At 34.3% G+C, this 23652-nt stretch overlaps 1 protein-coding gene across 4 annotated transcripts in view; it reads right to left on the bottom strand.

The window, feature by feature from the left end:
* Positions 1-23652, bottom strand: part of LOC117113406 (small conductance calcium-activated potassium channel protein 1-like) — a 100807-nt gene that overhangs the window by 50809 nt on the left and 26346 nt on the right. For 3 of the 4 annotated variants that reach the window (XM_033256726.1, XM_033256729.1, XM_033256727.1), the window contains exon 2: positions 14589-16067. In XM_033256726.1, coding sequence (XP_033112617.1) covers positions 14589-15386 — 798 coding nt within the window. In that variant the 5' untranslated portion in view covers positions 15387-16067. Of the gene's footprint in view, positions 1-14588; positions 16068-17116; positions 17191-23652 lie in introns of those variants that run through there. The other variant, XM_033256728.1, reaches the window with a different exon arrangement.

Genomic DNA, 23652 nt, shown 5'->3' with positions numbered 1-23652 from the left:
TTATACAAATTAGTGTATTTATATTAAACAATAATGTATGTGTGGGATATGTGTGGGTGTACAACAATGTAGAAACATATGGCTGGATATTGTTTTTGATCAGCGGTAAACACAATTAAATAGTAAATGTATAAACTGCGATAGAGTAAAATATATTTTTGAAATCGCAATTCGTCTGTGGTAAGTAGAAGATGTAGGAAATATTAATTTGAATAAATATGAAGGTTTGATAAAAACGTATTGTTCCGCAAATATTCGGGTACTCTATCATGTATCGATTGACTTAAATACATTGTAAGAAGCACAACAATGTATTATAATAGTTGTTACAACTATAACATATGGCATAACAATCATGAATATTCATTGAGAGCCAAGTGGAAAAAAAAAACTTTCGAATGTTCAGCATCGGGGGACTGCATCAAAATGTTCGCCCAAGGGTTTTTGAGCCTTTTATATCTCGACCTAACTGTAACATGCGTATTCGTATCGATGGTAACGTGAATTTATACGCGTTCATGTGATTTTTTTTGGTGACAAAAATAGACTGAGAGTTATATTTAGGAGCTACAAAAATTAAAAAAGATACGTTATTCTAAAAACACGATTACCTGTACGCTTGAGCGTTAAGGTCGCTCGTACACAAGTTAAAAATAACATTGTATCAGTAAGGCTAAATGATAACATTATTATACACAATAATGTTAGTAATAAAGACAAAAAAAAAACAAGTATTTCAATATAATCAGCTAGCTTACAACAATTATAATATTAGTTGTTTATAACAAATTGTTATTATTTATTAAGTCATAATTTATTTTCAGATAGATCATGCTTTGCTTTTTTGCAGACTTATGAAACACTTGGCGAAGAGAGAGAGAGAGAGAGAGATAGAAACTTAGGCAAAGTAGGTCTAACTATAAGGACACAAACAATGTGAACACCATGGAGATAGAAAACCCAAACACCGCTTAGTTAGGCGTTAAAAAAATTCGTCTAATATTGTCAGCCCATGGTCAAACTACGCAGTAGTATAATAGGTCTACTGCGCATGAAGCATAGCCTGAACGTCTGAAGCAACATTCAGTCACAGTGGAAAACAATCGACGATTTTATCACCACACATATTAAACGCATAATGCTAGTGAAAAGGCAATTTCTTTCCCGCCATGCCACTTTACATCTTAGCCTGTGGTGCTAAACGAGGAGGACACTATCTCACAGTCGTCTTAAACATTTGTGTGGATTTACCTAAAATGATTCAATAGAGGAGCAAAGTGCCGTATACCATTTGCTTAAGTTCAAATTTTTTCCGGCAAATACATTCGGCACTTGAAAATATAGGTATATGCAAACACTAAATAATATTCAAATCAAGTTTGCTGTTGTGCCCGTCATTTCATACGATGAAGAGTCATTCAATGAGGCAGCACCATTCTACCAAAAGTGGATACAACCATCATCTGAAATTCTCACCTCCTCAACAGACAAACGACACCACCAACCCCAAAAAATCTCAAACCAGGAACATAATTTGGTATAACCCCCCCATTCAGCAAGAATGTCGCTACTAACTTCGGAAAAACCTTCCTTAAAACGCTAGATGAAGAATTCCCACCGGACCATGCATTACACAAACTGTTCAACCGCAATACTACAAAAATCAGCTACAGTTGTATGGGTAACCTCAAGCAGAACATAGACTGTAGAGAATATACTGAATATAAAATTCGTTCAATCAACTTCAAAAAATGCTGTGGTGTGCAACCCACCGAATTTTACACCAAATGTTACACATTAAATAATAATAGGCTAAAATGGCCGTGAACCAAATCATTCCCAGAAATTTACCCCACAAGGGTTACAGACACAATGACGTCACATGATATATTCTTCATTAATTAGACATGTCACATAATACGTTCGCTATCGAAATAGTAGATAGTCTATAGTTTTATACCCTGGGAAAATGCGGAGAGTATCACAACAAAGTAGTTAGAGAGGTTAGAGGACTCTTCCAAGTCTCGGTAAATACAATTTTCCTAATTGAAAACCCTTTACCAATTCACAAATATAGCAAGACATATTACATAGATGTGCTCCCTGGTTATTATTAACGAAATGACACAACATGGAGTCTTCACCAAAATATAGATGCCTCTAAATAGCAATCTATATTGATTTGGCGCTTTACATGTTGGATTGAATTAGTTTGACGACAGCGCGCTGAGCATGAGGTGGAGGTATAAGAAATATATTGAAATCGCAGTTTTATTAAGCGAGAGAGTACCAAAATAGATTTAAGATTCATTTTATTCTGTCCAACGTGGAAATAGGTCATGTGCTTTCAATACAAATAGGAGAAAAAAAAAACATTACAAAAACAAGAGATAAAAAGTACCTTAAATGTTATTAGCGTTCGGATGATGATCTTTCACATTTTAATGAGTAATAAAATTGAGGATCACCAATGATCAATGTGGGTCAATACGTTAAGATAATGGCATCAACGGACAGCAGATTAACAACCATGTATGAAATTATGAAACTATTACATGGCTTTTGGTATGAAGATTCCAGACTGTAAGATTGGTAGATCTTACACTGCTCATCGTGGTAGGCTCACGTATGTTAATATTAAGCCGTTGGTCGGCTAGCACGCAGTTGGTTAAAACTGGTGGTAATTATGTGTCTGAATGATGTTGTGACAATGGTATACAGTATTGAGAAATACAGTTGGCCTACATTGCTTTTTTAGAAGAGGCCTGCTATGTATGCCGTTACGGTACAGGGAACAGAAAGGGTTTGTCTTCGGTGTAACTAATTACAACCCAAGGGAGGAAGAACTGCAACCTGTCCAAACATGAGTATAACATCTTATATAAAAGTTGGAAAAACTAAAATAAAATAAATAAATCCACTTGTGTCAGCTGTACACTTTGACACCCTCTACATAATAGAACAATCCAGCTCCGCCGCGTTGTACAAAGTCTCCAAGTACCATGCTACCGCCCTCATTCCTTTTTATCTATTCAGATAAGGCGTCTATCACACTCATACATGACTCTAAAAGTACAATTTAATAGTTTGGTTCTTTCATAACTTTATTAGGCCTACGCCAAAGAATTGATTTGATAATAATTATTTCTATAAAACAGTGTCCTATACTTTAAAAGCATATTATTTTGTAGTTTGCTCCCCCCAAAAAATAGGATTTATTTATCGAATCCATTGATGAATTGATTATAAGCATGTTTCGCCTCAATCTAAATCTCGTTTCACGACATTTATCTCTGTAAAAAGCATACAATCTCGAGGGGAATGAATCTAGGACAGTTGTAATGGATTTTATGCACTTTGGTACAGTATACACTAGGTGATTGCCGTGTACTTAGCAGGCACCTACACGACACCAAACGATATTATCAAAATAAGCGTAATCGATTTCACCTCTTAGATTTCTTGACGATATAAAATGCTGACTTTCATTGGAGTTAAATCGTCTAGTGTTGCCGATAAGCAATTACGGTACTTCACTTGGTCTAAGAAAAATCACTAATTGTGATTTTAAGACCGATTTAAAGCAATAAAAAAATCCACTTTTAATGTCTATTATATTCTTCAAGTAGGACATTAAGAATTAGTAGTTGAATTGGGGGTAGACCTACGTAAAACTACTGGGTTGTTCTAATGACCATAGGCCTAGTCTAATTTCAAACCAACTGCATTTTTGAAATAATGGAATTCCAATGCTTGGATGATGACTGAAGATGATGATGATGATGATGATGATGATTGATGATGATGATGATGATGATAAAATATTGATGATGATTTAGGACGATGATGGTTATGATGGTTGTAAGTAGGAGGAGGGTGATGATGAGAATGACTGAATACAATATTATAACAATGATGATGGTGAAGTGATGATAGAATCTATGCTGATAATTTGGTGATAATAATGGTGATTATACTGATGAAGACAATGAATAAGATCATGATTATAATTTAGATAAAGATAGTTTACCTGTACATAACTCCAACTTTTGCATAAATGTATTCGCATTAATTATTTGCGTATACTCTATTAAATTATTAAACGCTATGCCATTATCACAGTAAGTATCCATGTGATTACGTAATGGAAAAAATGCGTATATTATAATACGGTATTAATTTAAAAACAAACTATAATAAATTATAAGCATAATGAACAACAACTCTAACTCTACGTCGCCATTATATAAATCAGTGTTGCCTCAGCGGTTAAATGTTAATATAAATGTATCAATTCATACGAATATCTGATTCAATTCAAGACACAATGTTCATATTTTCTGATAATTATGGTAAATCTAAAATGTTAGACCCCTGTTCGAAAAAAGTACCATGATTCCATGCTTAAAATCACTTTTAAAAAAGCAAGCAAGCAAAAACCACATTTCTTTCTTATTTTGGTTAGTACCCTCTTTCAACATCCAACATTTTTTAATACAGTAGAAAATGTACCTATAAATAACTTTCCCTTTCACCCACGTATTTAGTGTATTCCTAATTGTCACACTCCATAAGAATGAAAAGGAATTTTCAATTGCTATTGGCACTTCGATTCTCTACAAAGGCCCTCGTGGTCTATTGGCTGATGTTTCCTTTCAGTTAAATTTCGCAAGTGATATATTGTATTATCCAGCTTGTGTGTGTGCCTATTTATGTTCATACACATAACAAGTCTATACAATAATGCAGGCTTATAAAATATACGGTACTTATCTATTTATGTAGCATTACAACAAGTTCAGAGCTAGATATATAAATATATAGGCCTAATATATATATATATAAATATATATATATATATATATATATATACTAGGTAGATAAAACGTAATTGAACTGTCATATTATTCTTTTTACATCTGCTTATATAATTATGCATCATCAAAAATTGCATCACATTTGCAATGTATGTGACCTACTCAGGTAGTAGTTGTAGTCGTGGAGCAAGTTACATGTAAAGGTCATGATGACATCTCGTATCTCTGATGAGGTGATTGGTATTGGAAGTGCTGTTAATATGTATATAAATGCATATATACTGATATTTATACGTCTATACACATATCTTACATATATTTCGACAAGAATCAAATGGATATTGCAAGCGTTGTTAATATTATAATTACCTACTAGTTATATATAATACATATAACATAATATAAATACATAGACAATAATACTTAATGCAGAATGATATTACAAAAAATATTAAATTCAAAACACTGTTTCTATAATTAACTTTGTTTATATACTATATATAAGCTACAATGTAGATAGGACTATATATTACATAAAAATAACAATTATAGGCCTAGTTGTATATAACATAGTCATTTCAGTATGTTTCTGGTATGGTTTGTTTTAAATCATTTGAAGGAGTTTTGTATAGAATTACGAATGGTAGCTTGTATAGACATACAAAATGTGTAGGGTTAATATTATTTTACTATTTCAGACCCTACTTTATTGGTAGGTTACATTGAATGGTTAATTGTTGATCACAATTATTTTGATTGTGATAATGATTGTGTATACATTGTATTTGCAGGCCTATTTGAATAATAAATCTACAGTCCACGTTTATTAATGGCTGCCATGGAAACTAAAGAAGTCAAGAAACTTCGTTCACTTCAACAGGAATTCAAATATTTCCATGCAGCAATGAAGTGTATATATGCATTAACTTCTCGCAAAAAAGATTACTAGATCATCTAAGATTCCATCGTTTTTGCTAATAAAGGACTGCTGACAATTTACATTGATTGATGGTAAAGCGGACGAAAATCGTTTCGCTGTGACGATCATTCATTAAAATTATTTATAGCTCCTGTGTATAGTGTGTACTCTCATAGAATACCGTTTGCAGGCGTTCAGGCTCCGTTGTCTATCGTGCAGTACTGAAGGTTGATCGAGCAATGGTACCACGAAGCGTGTCCTCTCTCGTAGGAACGATTCGTTTTCACTCAAAACTGCTTCTAATTTTTGAGTTACATGAAAAGACAGACAAACGCGAATTAATCATAAATTCAAAGGTACACACAGGGTACGTAAATGTAGAAATTGATGTTTATGTGTCGTTAAGCAGGTATGGTTGATAACCGCAGTTTACGGCTGTCAATTATAGTATGTAACACACTGCATAGGCATCATTGTTAGCCATGCTCTGTGCCTGTAAGCTTGATGCGTTTATGACGCGTTGATTATCGTTGCATGACGTTTTTGATGTGTAGGGGATTGAAAAGCCAGATGTAGAGTGGCACTGTGCTTACCACCTTTGTGCTTTTTTTTCGAGCTAACGCGCTAAATTCGCGTCGCCCGGATTAGTTTCGATAAAAAGAACAAAAGATGTACATTAAAGGAAGATAGGTTGCACTACCCTCTAGTATGTGAACATTGCTTAGGTTTGATATACGAACAAAACATGGCCACTAAAAGAAGATAGGTTACATGTTGCATGTTATCTCGCTCAGTTATTTTCTTTACGTAATGTAAGAAATGCAGCGGTTAAGATCATGTTTTATGATTTACAAAGCATGGGTTTTGATAGTAGTTTCATCATTTATTCTAACAGAAAAATATGTAGAAACTAACTAAAATGAGATGAGACAGCATTGGTCAGGGGCAGTTAAAGCAAAGTATTAATGTAACTCATTGAGATACAGAAAACCAATTGTGCTTGACTAAAAGCGACTGTTTGTTAACCGACTGTGCAAGAAAACCGAGCGTGTTTGAAAATCGACTGTGTTTGAAAGTTGCCCTTTTGGTGTTCCACCCCGGATGCGGGAGTATGTATGTTGAATGCTGCTCTTTTGGCGTTCCATATATAAAACCACAAAATCAACCGACAGACAACGCGGAATTACGTAAGTAAACCATTATATTTTCTCCATGCGTAAACAATGCCATGTGATCAAAACAGCTAAATATCCAGTGAATACAGACAGTATTGTTTTTTCCCTCATATTTCAAAGCTGAAATATGGAATTATATTTATTTCGTTAGACGGAGACTCCGATGATCTATATGTTGTTACACTTTTTACAAACCGATAGTTTTCCTATCCCAAACGTTATCTGATGTCCTCAGTTTATATTAGTACTGTGATTGTAGGCTAGGAATAAGCGTAATTATAATATGATGATGTAACGCTAGTAGCGTTACCATAAATTCAGACTACAGTATATGTTGTTTGAAAAATTGCCAGCCACCATTAAAGCTTATTACTATTAATTAATATTATTATTATTATTATTATTAATAATAATATTATTATGTATTATTATTATTATTATTATTATTATGTATTATTATTATTATTATTATTATTATTACTATTATTAATATTATTATTATTATTATTGTTATTATTATTTAATAATATCATCAAATAATTATTAAAAAATCATATTTATTGTCCAACTACTAGTATTTCAAAGGGTATTGGTATCCCTTATTTAATGACAGTCAATGAAGACCTTAAACATATGACATACCATCAGAACAACTGTTTACCTCGATCACATCGATGGACAACTAAAGGTTATCAGAGGCAGCTAGGCAGTGTACTAGATTTTGACTTTCTCTAACCAGCAATGGACCTTTCCGGAGTGTCGGTCAAATTTACCAAATGACCAATCAAAGCTGGGCCAGGATACGCGCATGTCCCACAAACACACGTTTATGCTATCGTTCTGTGGAAACTTATCAACAGTATCAATTGGCGGGTCTTAGTGGATATGACAATTGACCTGCCAATGAACATGGAGTATTAACCAAACTTAAAAACTGACCAATCAGAGCAGGCCAATAAATAAGCGCATGTCCCAAAACCGCATATGTTTACGCTGTCATTTTGCGGAACCCTGGCTTCAATACAAGGGGCGGGACTTAGAGGATAGGTCAATATTTTTCATAAATCTATTATTAGTACTGCTATAATTCATTTGTTTCAGAAATGACACAAAAGCAACGGGACATATTCCTTGTACATGCGATTTTATGGTCCGATTTCTGGTGAGTCCAGAGCCCACCTTCCATTAATGATCGAAATGCATGTGAATGTTTGCTAGTAGCTCAAAAGTTAAACAGTGCATCAAATGATATCGTTAATGCTAATAATAAAATATTAGACCTAATGTTAATATTGCGTTTGTTGGGCTTCCGGTAACTTTTGCTGCCAATTATGGTCATTTTCTCAACATATTCCTGGTTGTGGTCAGGAAAACACACGGTACAGAATAATGAACATACTGTATTATTAGGAATTAGTAGATTGGATGACGCGTTGGCATGCTAACTCACTGAATAATAGCAAGGAGGAGCATTTTTCAGCAGTCGAACGTAATGCGATGCTTCTAACATAAATTAAATGATATTTTAGCACTTAAGTAATAAACACAACCAGACGAGAACTCATCGTAGATATCATCGAGGTATTTTCCCAGGTATACCGTCGGCAATGATGGAATAGGTTTACAAATTATCATACAGGCTTTATAGAAACTGGTCCGATGGAAAGAGAGGGGGGGGGGGGGTGGTGGTGGGGGGGGGGGGGGTGATGGTGGTGGTGGCTTGTTAGTTTGGGGGATCCGTTAGAATGATAATTAATATATGTTACTAGATTAATTACATAATGAAAAGAATAATTATGACATTGATTATGATAATGCTATTATGAATATTTCGTTAGCACATTAATACCGTAATATATTAGGCCTATAATCAACATTGTTATTAATGATATTAGTTTAAACGCCAGTGTATTCAGAATATGATGACTCATTTATTTCGTGTATTTCACTGCACACAATTAATTTAGTATGATTGTTGACAATATCGTGGCAACTCATTGTGGCCAGTATTCGTTTTTTGACATATATTCGAGACTAATTATATCACAGTTGTAATGGGTCTCTGTACCAGACCTGAGACGACAAAACGAATAAACAACAACGTGACTGCTTAGTAAAAATCATGCACATTGCGGCAAAATGATAAGGCGCGTCTTCGTACCACGGTGTTTTTGAGAGACGGATTTTTACACGTATTCAGCGCGAAAACTCAGCTTTAGGCGTACATAACTGTAGTCTCGAGACGTGTTTCGTTACTGGTTTTCTAAGGAGCTTTCAGTTTACAACTACATACGACGTAATTACGTCCTGTAGAATCGAATTCAGAACATGACTAAATCTCCGTCGGAGAACACAGAACGGTCATGAGAAAGAGCCACGTAATTCGGCGCCCACGTAGATTCCCAATGTTATGTATTATATAGTACTGCTAACGAAATGCCGAAGGACAAAACTTAGAGTAACAAAGAGGAAAAGGTTTTTCAAATTTCCCTTCTCATACTAGATAATTACTATACTATAGCTTGGTGTATTACTGTCAGCGTGCGACCATGGATTTGACAAGTATTATATTTAGTCCTGTTGGGTGCCAGGCCACATAAGCAAGCCTCATTTGGCCATTAGATGACCGTACTAGATTACGTTGTTACCACTAGATGGTAACACATTGTTGACCTGACTTCGGAGCAATTTAACTAACATACAGTATTAGTAATGACTTGCTTTCATGTATCGGAGAGGGCATTTAAAAGTATCGTACGTGTGGAGCGTAAGTGTACGCCTAATAATGATTAAACACGCACACAATAGTGACGTCACATCTTCTAAACTTTATACTGATGATAATGACTAATAATAATAATAATAATAATAATGACTAATAATAATAATAATTACTAATAATAATAATAATAATAATAATAATAATAATAATAATAGTAACAATTAAAATACTGTATTGTTATTAACGGAATATAGGACCATACACAGGTATGCCTTCATTATTTTCAACTGGTGACGACAGTGTTCAGGTTCCGTTTATTTTACAAATGCAATATCAGTGATTTTACCAACATTTTTCTGGAAGCATACCGACATAATAACTTTGTGGAATTAGCCAATCTTAGTTTCAACGAGTTACAATGAATACAATACTGGACATAAGCCCGTGGCATTTCGATAATCGGATGTACGGAACGTTATTTCCAAACGTGTTTTGCTATTATGTTTTAACTAAATGGTATGCCGTTTACCTGCGAGGCAGTCGTCACTGCTAAATGCATAGAATATGGGATCTCTTATACGTTTACTATGCATTTTAGATTGCCACGATTTCGGATTGACACTGCATGCATACGCAACCCTCCAGAGACCGAGCTGCAGATCGATGCGATTTTGTGTGGAATAATACCATTATACTGCTAAGTAGTTCAGTATATAGACAACTTTACACGTGAGATTCAATCCTCAACATAGTTATACCAACTTTATAGACCAACTGGCCGAACAGTTAATATTCATATTTGACATTTTTTGTCTCAAACACCAGACAATATGGGCGTGCGGACTCAAATTTTAAGAGGATATGCTACCAGTTGGCGATTTTCCCAGGGTAGCCTAAAATTCAAACAAGACAAATCGTTGCGTAATCACATCGCAAAGTCTACATACTTTGTCTATATTATTATTTAATGTCTTAAGAGCTATTATTTTATAGATGCGCGATGCCATCTAGGCCTACCTCTTTTTTACTATAATTCTGCAGTCTACATAGTCTCCACTTTTCTTCTCTCTACGTAGAGCACATTTTATAGTAATATACACATGCCCACGCTGCAGTCTCGTTAGTAATAACGCATGTTTGTTGATGCAGATTATAATTTCAGAGCCACTTTATAGACTAAATAAAGCGTATATGTTTGTGTGGGTATGAGTAGGTCTAATGCATGTAATTATTCCACACGAGCTTAAAATGTATGTGCAGTAAAACAAAATTAGATAATGTGCTACAAATGAAAAACATTTATACAAAGGTACACATCACAACTTTTTACATCATTCAGTAAATAAACACAGCATTCGAATTGACGTTTCCAGGATGAAAATTGAAAGAAATCGGAAGGAACCCCTTCATTTTTTTTTTCTATGATGGTTATAGACATCGTAGGCTGACGACGAAAACAGTCTGCATCATTTTAATTAATTATACACCTACAACTAACCCGTAAACTCTGAAGAATGACTATTGTAGCCAACATGGGTTTCAACAAAGTGTTTCAACAATACATGGTGTTAGTGATTATAGGAAAAAGGGTTCAAAATTTGCAGCGCCAAAGACCTAGCTACTTTTACACAAGGAAAATCAACATGGACCATTTTTGCTAAAAGTAAAGTGATCATGGTTTTAATCGCTTTATATTCATGAATATTCCCATAATTTTGGGTCGTTAGGCGCAGGTTCGTTCGTGTAGATGACCCAGGGTCATTCATCCTTGAAATGGCTTATTATACCTGCAATATGTGTTATTAATTTTCTTGATTCGGTGTCTGTTTGCATACGTACATCCTCAGATGAGGATTATTATTAATATGGTCAATACAAATACATTAGCAACTTGCTCGCCCTCTTGTCTTAAATAAAATCAGGCTATGACAACATGAAACATCGATCATGGGTAAACTGATACTATGTCGGAATTATTAATATCATACACAATTATACATTGTATATGATTATCCTGTCTGTTGTATTTGATATAACCATTTGTAAACAGTATAAACAGGGCGTATTGATTTTAAGAAAAGTAGGTTAATAAGACTTTCGATGAAAACTCACGGTGCATTCACATCAAATCCGAATTTTGGGATCGAAAAGCCTACGATACCGAACCGATCCGAAAAAAAAATCAGTATGTAGGAATAGGGAGGCTGTCGTTCAGCGCATCTGAAACGCGGGGTCCTAATTTATATTCAGATCCGATGTTAATGCGGTCTTAGGCCTGTATAAATATCATCTATACATTGTTCGTGTGAGTTCAACAGTTGTTCAAAAGTTAACGGTTGCTTAGGCCTCTGGCCACAAGCCATGTCTTATATTTCCTTTATGCTGGTTTGGTGAACCTGTAATGAACATGTCATTCAAACAGTATTTCAGCGTGGTCACTACCAGGTCACAACCGTATCATTCCACACTGAGAGATATGGATGTATTATAAGATATGCATGTGTTACGCACGCTGAATGGAAGTTACGCGATAGGACGCGTGGCAACGCTACGGATGTTACGTCAGAAAAGTTGCTATCACTGTTACGGGCATTATGTCATGTGTGGGTGATCGATATTTAAAATATGTGTCGTGCGAACAATGTATAATTTTATATAATTCCAGAATTTACAAAAGCGGGAAACGGTAATGTTGGATAAAGGTCATAGCAAGTATAACGGTTTAAGGTTAAGAGCACGTGAACTATAGAGCCGCCATGTGACAGCAGGAGCCAATATTTTTAAGGTCAGCTTGTAAGCTGTCTAATTAACACACGGGGAGTACTGTATTATATTGTACCATTTGCACAACAGTTGTAAAACCACATGTACAATGGTAATCATATACATACTTTATGTATGTACGCCGATAGAGACATTATAATATTGACATAAGGTTACTGACAATATGATATAAATTATCCTATTCAGGTCCAGTTGTCTGTTACATAGCAAGGACAACATGTTGTATATCTCATTTTTAATTTTAAGGTAATACATTTTCAAATTATACAAAAAGTAAGCAAATCGTAATAATAAATTTAGTTTTTTCGAGTTCAACACAGTAGAATGTAGGCCCTACTGTAGATCTTATAAGAGACAGGGGTTATACAGTACCGGTAGTTGTTAATCGTTAAAATTATTCAGCCTCTCAAACATCAGTAGGCCTACAATGCATCCTCTACAACGTTTAGATTGTGGGGCTTGTTGTATTACAGGTACAGTACCGCAATAATTATACAGTATACCATTGTCATTCTAACTTCCCCTTGAGATTGACGTGATTAGAGATATTGGTTAAGAGGGCAGCGTAAGTGCAGTTGGCCGAGAATCATTATCCTTCTCTACATCAATGTGAGACATGTTATATTAGGCCTATGCCAATCATAAATCGAATTAGACGTACAGTACAGTAGAAACAAGAAATCAGCATACATTAGAGGAGAGCTAAATTTATGTAAATAACCTTCAGAATTAGTGATCAATAAAGCTTTCGTGTAATTGCTTACAAAGATAGAAATGACAAAAAAAATATCTTTCTTAGATATAAATACAAAGGTATAAACTGAGCGTGATTTGTGCTTATATGAATGTAGCCTATTCATTGACGAATGCATCGTGACATAAACTAATTTATTATCACAACAGCTACTATCATTATAACCATCTTTATTATTAATATAGGACTACTGTTGCTATTGCTATTTTTGGTATTCTTATTACCATCATTAATAAAATATATCACCAATATTATTATCAAATATAATATCTATAATATATCTATAATAATTGTTTTATTATTAACAATCAAAGATGATAAAAATGATAGTAATTTAGTACGATAATTATATAGTTTTCAAAAATATTTGATTAATATAATTATATAAATTATTTCTTTTAGGCCTATTAATAAATATAATTTTATGATAAAAACCGTTAACAATAATAATCAATAGGCCTTAATATTATAATATTGTTGTCAGGAGAAAAAAAAAATGGTGTCACTTCGGTTTTTAACAATAACGCACTTATTAATAATTACTATTATAAATTACTTATATAAAATAATGATGTTAAAAGAGCTCTCTGGTTAGACATATTAACGACTGATTACAAGACGAGTAATTTCATTGCTGCAATATGCGCGCTTATATACGCAGTTCTTAATGAAGCCGCATAAATAATGGAAACGGAAAGACTGCTCTCGTATAGAGCAAGAGCGCTGGTAAACCAAGTAGGCGAATTTATAATGCGAAGCCTTTCATCGCCACGAACTTGTCTAGCATATCTGCAAAAAAATAAGCGAGAATATTCGAAGGACAGACCTCGAAACGCGAATGCCCCTCGTTATGCACAGTGTCATTATGTATACAAGATATTAACATTAACAGCCTCATGTACAGAAACAAAACATCTGTAGAAAAGTAATAAATGCAACGATTACGATTTGACTGTGAATACGGGGCCGTGCATGTTAGATATGAATCGGAGCTTATCAAAATAATAAGCAATTATCTATAATGCGTGCTGATTACATTGTAACGGACGTCGGGTATTGTTCGTCTACTGAATCACAAGAAATGGAAAACAAGCGAAATACAAATCATTATGAGAATGAAGATGTTGAAATCGGACTACGGCTTCCAAATGCTGGTTTATTTATAATTTAAATCCGGGTAACTTGTAGGATGTCTGGATCTGTCATTGTATTGATGACGGTCTGTTGTAGCATACTGATATATCTCACGGGTGTTTTACATTGAAATAATTCACAAAAAGAAAGTCTATTGAAGAAACGATTGTGCCATGAAGGAAGGTGAAATTAGCGGAGAAACTGGATTTTAACTTTTAATGACAAAAACATTGAATGAGAAATAAGATACGATATAGATAATAAACGATGAGGCGTAACTTACCTTACTGTAGATGAACCATGACAGTTCTGTTTCTATTATCATAACAACTATTCCAAACATACCAACTATTAATGCATAATCACTTAGACGTTTTCGCTTTTCAAATATACTCTTTCTGATTCCTAATCGATAGCTAGGCGTGTTCTGGTGATGGTGCCTTTGCCGGTTTGCAGCGAACGGCCTGTAGTCTTTTTTAGAATTGGCATCCTTCGCACCATTCTCCTTCATTTCAGAAGCGATAGACGGGTTGCGAAGGTGCCGAAATCGGGGCAAAGTCCCGTTGATCACTGCTGTATTCCTGGCAATTTCTATAAAGGCGTTATTATTCGACGATCCACTTTCATTGACGTTCGACGAGGTCGGCCGCCTAGAATTTCCATGTGAATGTTTGCTGTTTTCACCAACGATTCTCTCGTTGCCCGATCGGGGAGCCACGGCGACTGTAACGGGATCAGAGTCCGCTGTCTGCGGTGCCTCCGTTGAGTAGGGCCGACATGTGCATTGAGGGAGAAGGGCAATATTCTCCTGTTGTGGCTGTGGCTGTGGCAGATTATGCGACGCTCTCGACTGGCTACGATGCTGCTGCTGCTGTTCGAACGATAATTTCATTCTGGATTCCATACCAGCGCTTCTAATTGAGTTTTTAGCGTCGGTAGGGGGCGCAGTATCATCGACATGGACATGACTACGTAGATTCTCCCTTGAGTCGATCCTTGCGCTTTCTTTTGCAGGTGAAACATGCAGCACTGACATGTTCCCACTTCTAACTTTATCTCTTTTTGTATTACGATTCTTCATTTGGTTGATTTATTTACATTGCATATTTTCATTATATAAAATCTGCAATTATGCATATATATGTACTGAATTGCGAACCCAGAGAAAATATAACACAGCAAAATGAATAAACAGCACAGCAAATTCAACGACAATGACTCAAAGTTTCGCAACAAGTTCTCTTGATAGAATATCCGTCACTTCAAATATATTCCAATAGAAGTAAAACTAATACGTTGTCGCGTATATATGTGCCTATAATACGCGTAGATCCAAAAGAAATTAAAAGGAAAACAAAATCAAAATCATATGAAATCGGCTTGATAATATAAATGCCAACCGTGCTCCAATTTCTACTCGGTTACTTTAAAAACAACTGAAAACATTTCAGATGACAACGTCGTAGTAACAAAAACTATCCATATTCTTCATCCATCTTGTTTATTCTGCGGAAAATCTGAGGAATGTGAGATCTTGTTTGGGTGAAATTTCGAATGCCATATTCCCGAATACTACGTATACCTACGATATATATCCTCGGCAAATTAAGCACGGATTGATAGAACTGAATACATTTCATTGACAATCGGCGCGATACGTACGTTGATTAGCATCATCGTCATCGTCTTGTGGGTGTTTGTTATCGAGATATAATCAGGTCCACTTCAACGTATTATTAATATTAATGTTTTTGACAGAAATCTGAGGAGGACAAGAAAACTCAATGAGAGATAGGTAATAACAATCATATTCATGAAAAATACAGACACGGGTTCACTGTACAGCAACAATTCATATAAAATGTATTGATAGTCAATCAATTGACCTATTAGCAGATGATTTGAAACACCCGGAAAATAACTGTCCGTTTATTATGTTAATATCACCATTTTCATCAAGAACAATCTATAATATTATAGGCATATTGATTATAATATTATAATTATCAGCATCTATAAATATTATAGATATCGATCGTCAACGTTATCACCAACAATTATAACTGTCATCATGTTCAACATCATCATTATCATCCATCAAAATAACAATAATTTTATTTTGTTTTATTTCGAACATATTTAAACAGGATTAAAACACATCAGGTGGTTGTTAAAGCCTGTTTTTCTTCATATGGTCCTGTTCAAACTTTTACTAGCTTGTAATCATTGTCAACTTCATCAACACAAATAGTTGTTGTTATCATCCTATTTGGCATGTAATTTACAAAAAGAAATGATTCTCTTGGAGCAAAACATTCATCACTGTGCGTCGTCATCAAAATGACATCATACCATCATGTTCCAATCGACTAATATACACCGGGTCTAAAACTTTCTATATTCAATAAAGTACCGCGGTATTAATAATGTTTATACTGATATTTGATCTCATTATCCTGTTATATGGTTGCATTTATTATTGGACCTACTGAATTATAACCAAAACCTGTCCGTATCTATTTTTTATTTTTTTAGTTTTTGTTTACGTCGGTCCACATTTGTTACGAATAAACGATTGAATGAAATGGTTCAGATTTTGTTAGGTTATCAAATATTTAATAAGAATAGTTTTACTCGAGTAAACGAAGCAAACGTCATTTGCAACCGAACTGTGAATACACAAACATTCTCAAAATAATTCTACTATTAGAAAGCAGGCATGCACACTGGAGTATGTGCGTTTATGGTAAGATAGTAAATAACACGACCACGTCATTTGTGGAAACACCTACGAAAGCGTGATTTACTAACCTTTCCCATATAGAATATCCAATTCAAACAAGTTGATAAACCACGGCTAGACAGATAAACATAATGAGGAGTCAGCCAACATATAATATGCAATGGCGTCAACAGTGAATGGTAAATTTAGGAATAAAAACAATTACTATAATTTGAGGTAACGCTTGAGCGCTGTGGATGAGTCCAAAATACTGCAACACTGAACAACGCAAGCGTTTACTGAAGAACTTAATAGTAGTATGGTTAACACCAGACTGCACAGTAGCTGTGGATTGTAGTATTTTGGACAACTCTGTTAATTCATCTAGAGAAACTTAAATAATTGTTTTGATTCCTTGATATACATACGGATCCCAAGACTTGGCAAATACTATCGATTAAAATTTTAAAACAAAAGTCATTCTTAGAGACTCGTTACCAATATGTTTGCAGTCCGAAGAGACTTAATTGATATACAGGTTTTACTACCAATACTATGAGTGTGTTCCTCTAGTCTAGTTTCTAATAACAAGTTTGCAAAATGATGAAATTTCTAAATTTGGTCAAACGTTTTAAATGGTAAGCAATATTATTAACACTACGCAAACGTAGAAATACCTTCAATTATTTGTAATTTTCTTTAGTTTTATCTGATTAATCTGTTTTAGAGGTCTTCATAACTAAAAGATACACAAGTTACCGTAAGTTTTAAAAAAATGTTCCACAATTAAATAAGTTAAAAACAAGAATATTTTGTCAATATTAACAACGAAATATATATAGAGTTTGGTTAACTGCAGATTTATTAGTGGGAACGGTTTGGTTTCCCAATCTCGAGGTCGGGGTTTCGATCCCTCGCTGTGCATTTAACTTGTGTCATTAGGCAAGACACTTTATCTGCATTGCTTCTCTCCACCCAGGAGTATAAATGAGTATCTGGTAGGGTTATATACCAAAATGCGCTGATGTACCTGCTGCAACTTATGGAATACTCCCCTAGGGAGCTTGAGTTTGTGTTCTATAGGCGTTTAATCCAATGACTGGGGGTAATGATGTGAAGCTCTTAGAGGCCTTGTTGACGTTCAGCGCTATATAAATCTAGCATATTATTATTATTATTTATTTATTTATTTATTAATTATTATTATTATTATTATTATTATTATGTAATAATACCTGCATATTATTATTATTATTATTATTATTATTATTATTATTATTATTATTATGTAATAATACCTCCATGGTGTAACGCATGCGTTATTGTTCCTTTGTGATCTAATAAACGGGCACGCGTGCGTTACTTTCCAACTCACCTCCTAGTTATCCCGCAGTAAAGATTTTGCTGGTGGCGGTGCTCTACTATGTGCACCAAAGTATTGTATTTTCTCTTTGCAAAAAAAGTTAAGCTGCGTCTCGAGGCATGCAAACGTCATGCTGTGTCAGTCAGCTTTTGCATACGTATACATTTTGACCGTTAAGGCAATTTGCAACAGTTTACACTAAACAACATGGTGTGATTTTACCACATAGAGAAAGTTAAACACAAAGAAGCCAATTACAAACACAAAATCTGAAGAACCCTTGAAACATTCACTAAAATTGTTTATTATTTTCTACAAATGTATCAACTGCCAATGGACACTGATAGAACCAATAGTTTTCACCGATTTACAAATTATGTTTAATACAATAATTCCTCATTTGATGTCAGTGAAAAGGATGTTATCTATGTCGGTTAACTGGCAAACAAATGAGCTAATAACTTACTCATCAAAGTAAGCAGTTCTTCGCGTTTGTTGGCTTAACAAACAACTACCCAACAAAAAAAATAATAACCTGCATAATTGAGGGCAGCAGTGATACAATAACAAATGTGAGAATATAAGTCAGCTGACCTTATAAGCCCTCTCGTAGTATCAACCCCGTATTATGTCAAAGGTAAAAATTTAAATAAAAAATTCAAAAGGCTAACACACTATCGTCAGCCTTTATTTCATTAAGCGTTGATACTTGATAATTGTTGGTATTTACTTTAGGCTAATACTACTGTAAAACAATTTAGAAGAACTTAAACTCTATAAAATGCAGACGATAGGCATAGGTACACAGGCATGCTCAATTTAAACTAAAACAAACGGCTTGTTGCAATATAAACGTTATTAAACATTATTAAAAAAACGAATTACAATCAATATCAAAATAATACCTTCACTGATATCCTCTGTAAAAATAGGCACTATGCTGCCCTCTTCAGACTACAATGTCAACAAATGACATGTAAAATAATACACGTAGACTACATGCACGTGTAACACAATGTAATTTCAATTTAATATAATTTATTGCATTCACCATATTTTAATTGTTGCAATACCAGTAGGCCCACTCTGCGTAACCAGCATCGTTATGTACAATGAAAAATGTTTAATCGATATAGTGCACCATAGGGCTTCTCTTTTTTATTTCTTCTTTTTTTTTTCCGAACTTTTGATGGGCTTTTTTTGAAATGGGCTTCTTTTCGAGATGGGCTTCTTTTTGAGACTACTTTTGCAAAGTAAAGAGGGGGGGGGGCTTCTTTTCAAAATGAATCCTGTAAATTTTGTGAATTTGTATTATAAAACTATTAACAAGGCCACTGCAGCATCAATCTGTATCATGGAGTGTATTTAACTGGCATTAAATCACCTAAAAACTAGGCCCTCTTTATAAACCAAGCTTGTATTTAATTTATTTTGTTTTCTGAAATCCATGTACAGTGTAGGCCTATGTACTTTATTATCTGGAAAAGAAGCCTATGCTATCTTGAAAAGAAGCCCTTTGCAAACTAAAGAAGGGGGCTTCAATTTGAGATGGGCTTCATCTCAAGATTAAGCCCACTGGGCTTGACTTAACTTGACATAAAAATACCTAGTTATGAAACATTACGCAAGCACCGTGTTAGTTATTTCATGGTTGTACTATATTGACGATAAATGTCCCGTCGAAATCATATAGTAAGTTGAGATTGAGATTCAGAGATTCGGGTCGAACAGCAATTACTGAATGATCAATCAGCATCACCGAAATCTCTCGGCGATAGAGTGTAGCGATTGTATGGAAACAAAGCTTTAAAGAACTCTTGGTCGCAGAGTCACAGGACAATAGACTCACGGATTTTATACAGACTTGACAATTCAGGTTTGATTGAATTGTAGCATTTGGAATGCAGATTCAACTTCTCTTGCGACCGTACAAGTTTGGCTAAACCAAATATGGTGAGATCATAATATGGCACATGCTAGAGATACATAGACGTAAATGCTTGACAAGCTACGGACATAAGGTGGAGACTATTAGTGGGTCTCAGAGTAGATGGTCCAGGCCAAGCCTGTTAATGCTATCGTAGGGAATGGAGGAGTCGTGTGCTCCAACTTCTGTGCCGAACAGTACGTGAAGTTTGTCCCATGGGCATTATAGAATATATTCTCTTTATTGGCGACAATGGAGTTGTTATTTAAGCTATGTTTACCATAAACATTACAATCAAAATATAGTTAGTTGTATGCCAGGAGCATTTATAGGCCTAATGTCGTCATGTAAACAGCATACATGGTAGCCTTGTAGATTTCTACAACATTCTACAACTCAGTCATCTGTCACCAACGCAGCAGCCTATATGGTCATTTAGCCAAAATTGGTGATATTTTAATTGAACCCTCAACATACAGCTGTTGTTTTCTTCAATCACAACCAGACGTGTGAACTGAACTACTTGCGAAGGAATCAAATACACTATATGATGGATGCAATTTTGTTGACAGGCCTGGACCTAGGCCTACATTTTCTAATGACGCATGCGTACATAAGGTCAACGTTCTATCATCAAGGTGGTCGAAATGGATAATGAATGGTAAATTCATATTAAATTTGGTATCAAACGTTAGGAAAGTCAACTGACGATAAAAGTAGAAAGTTTACTGTAATGCAAAATCAATCAATGCTGAAGACAAATCAGTAACGAACATGTCTAGTGATTAGAAGATAATATCTTACTGCAGGGAGATCATGGTAAGCTTATCAAAAACTCAAGAGAAATGAATGATAAATGGACACAAAATGACTAAAGAGAGAAATCCGTAGAGTAGACCTAAAACCTAGGCCTACACTACTGATAGAATGTTCTCCAAAATATGTTAGCAATCGACTTTTAATTCAGCTGACATCTTTGTAAACTGCAAGTTTAGAAAAGTTATCAACCATAATACCGAATTCAATTTTCTTTGTAAGTGTAGCTTCTTAGAAAAATAACTAAATGTCTTACACTGAGTGGTCGATAGAAAGCCTGGATCAAAATGATTTATTACATCCCAAGACGCGTCGATTTTTTTTCTCTTTTGCTACCAACTTTGTAGTTTTTATAAAAAGTCAGTATCCATAAATTACTTTACTTTTCTTATTCCTTTTCTAGAAGAAACTGTATGCGGGTATTCACAGCAGGTCCCTGGGTTTATGCCCAGGTTCCACATGGGCTTCTTACTCCACCTGTCGAAAACGACAGCTGATGAGCTTCAAACGGGCATATCACATTATGACATTTATTATGCGTTTTACAGACTGAATCTTAAATCCAAAAGAAAATGTAACCAGCTAAATCAAGTTCAATATTTATGCAGGCCATAATAAATTCTTACGAGATAATGCGTCAACTTTTTACGGTTATGAAGAGTTTCTAAACTACGCCCTCTATGTTAATCTTTATTGAAATTCAGTGATGGAACTCCTCAAAAACAGACATTAATGTTGAATTTGTGTTTAAAAATTACGAAATGCAGACTCTTTTATTAAGTCACATGTACAAAAAAATAATATAACCTTTCATAATTTCAAAAAGTCCGTAAACATACTGAGAGAACGTTAGAGGTCTGAAATTACTATTAGGAATAGAGTTATGTAAACATTAGTTGACTGGAGAGGAAGATTTTTTTCTCGTTCTATTCTTAAGTTTTTATTTTATTTTCTTATTTATTTATTTTATTTCAACAACCTTTAATGAGGGTGGTCCATTCAGCCGAAGCTGAGCATTAGGGACCCTCAATACACAAAGTATCAAAACAAAAGAAAGTATGAAACCAATTAATTAACAGTGATTTAAATTCAATACTTAATTTACATAATTAATTAATTCAAAATTATATAAAAAACTTAATAATAATCAAAATTAAATTACAATTAAAGATGTAAATTAATCTAACATGATTAAAAAACCCAAATCAAATAATCAAATAAAGTAAATATAGATAATAGGCCTATGCATATGGTATAATATATAAAACGGAAAATAAATAACAAGGGAGAAATCAAAAATGAATTCACACTGTATATTCAAAACACAATTAAAAAAGGCCAAAGAAACAGAATTACAGGAGAGAAAGAAGGAGGTAGCTTTTGAGAGACGATTTAAAGGAGGAGTAAGTAGTAGCATTGCGGATATCTAAGGGAAGAGATTTAAAGAAAGAGGAAACATTAAAGCGAAATGAAAGTTTGAAAAGTTCCAAGTGGGGTCTGGGGATATGTAAGTCCTCTTTAGTCATCTGTTGAGTTAGTCCGGCAGCTTAGCAGATGGATGTGGACGTTCCGGACAAAAGCACCAATTTTTTTTTACATGCTTCTTATGGTCATATCATTCAATTTTTGGTGGGAACCACCTCATCCGAGGTCATTATGGCGGCCATCTTGGATTTCAAAATGGCCGCCTAATAAAACCTATGTTTATCTATATCTTCGCTTCTAAACCACTTGGAATTATAATTCTAATGTCTGAAACTATTTTTATATGGTCAAGGAAAACCATCATACCATTTTTGACCTGGTATTGCCACAAATAGGTCTTTTAAGGTCATTTAAGGTCAAATATTGTATGGTATCTTAAAAATTACATAATTGTCACATTTTACATTAGAACCATACCATGACTCTCAGAATTCAAAATCTTTACTATGAACTACAATATTTCATTCGAGGTCATTTTGGCGGCCATCTTGAATTTCAAAATTGCTGCCACGCAAATCCTATATTTATCAATATATCGGTTTTTAAACCACTTTAATGAGAATTATTATATCTAAAATTATATTTCATGGTCAAGGATTTATAACACTTGTGACATGGTCAGATGGTCATTAAGATCATAAAAGGTCATTTAAGGTCATTCAATGTATATACCATACCATTACCATTTTTTACCTGCCACAAATAGGTCATTCAAGGTCAAATATTGTATGGTATTTTAAAAATTATGCCATCGCACTTACCCAAATTTTATTAGGAAGAATATTTGTTTATTGTTGATTATGAATTACCGGTCAGATTTTTAAAGGTATGAGAGTGCAATTTCCGGGCACCGAGGTTCATATTCTCAAAATGTTCGCACTTCAGCACCGACTACAGCATTTTGCTCTATAATGATGACAGTATGCTAATTAAATAAAACATGTGTTATATATACACAGGGTACACTATGTTTATTCCTCAATGAATAAATAAAGTGCAAGATACACGAACATAATTACAGTATAATGCAATAT

The sequence above is a fragment of the Anneissia japonica genome, unplaced genomic scaffold, assembly GCF_011630105.1.
Source record: "Anneissia japonica isolate Jap-2015-1 unplaced genomic scaffold, ASM1163010v1 scaffold493_len2256704_cov171, whole genome shotgun sequence".
NCBI lineage: Eukaryota > Metazoa > Echinodermata > Crinoidea > Comatulida > Comatulidae > Anneissia > Anneissia japonica.
Note: the sequence above shows the minus strand (reverse complement) of the source record. Positions and strands in the feature narration are given on the sequence as shown.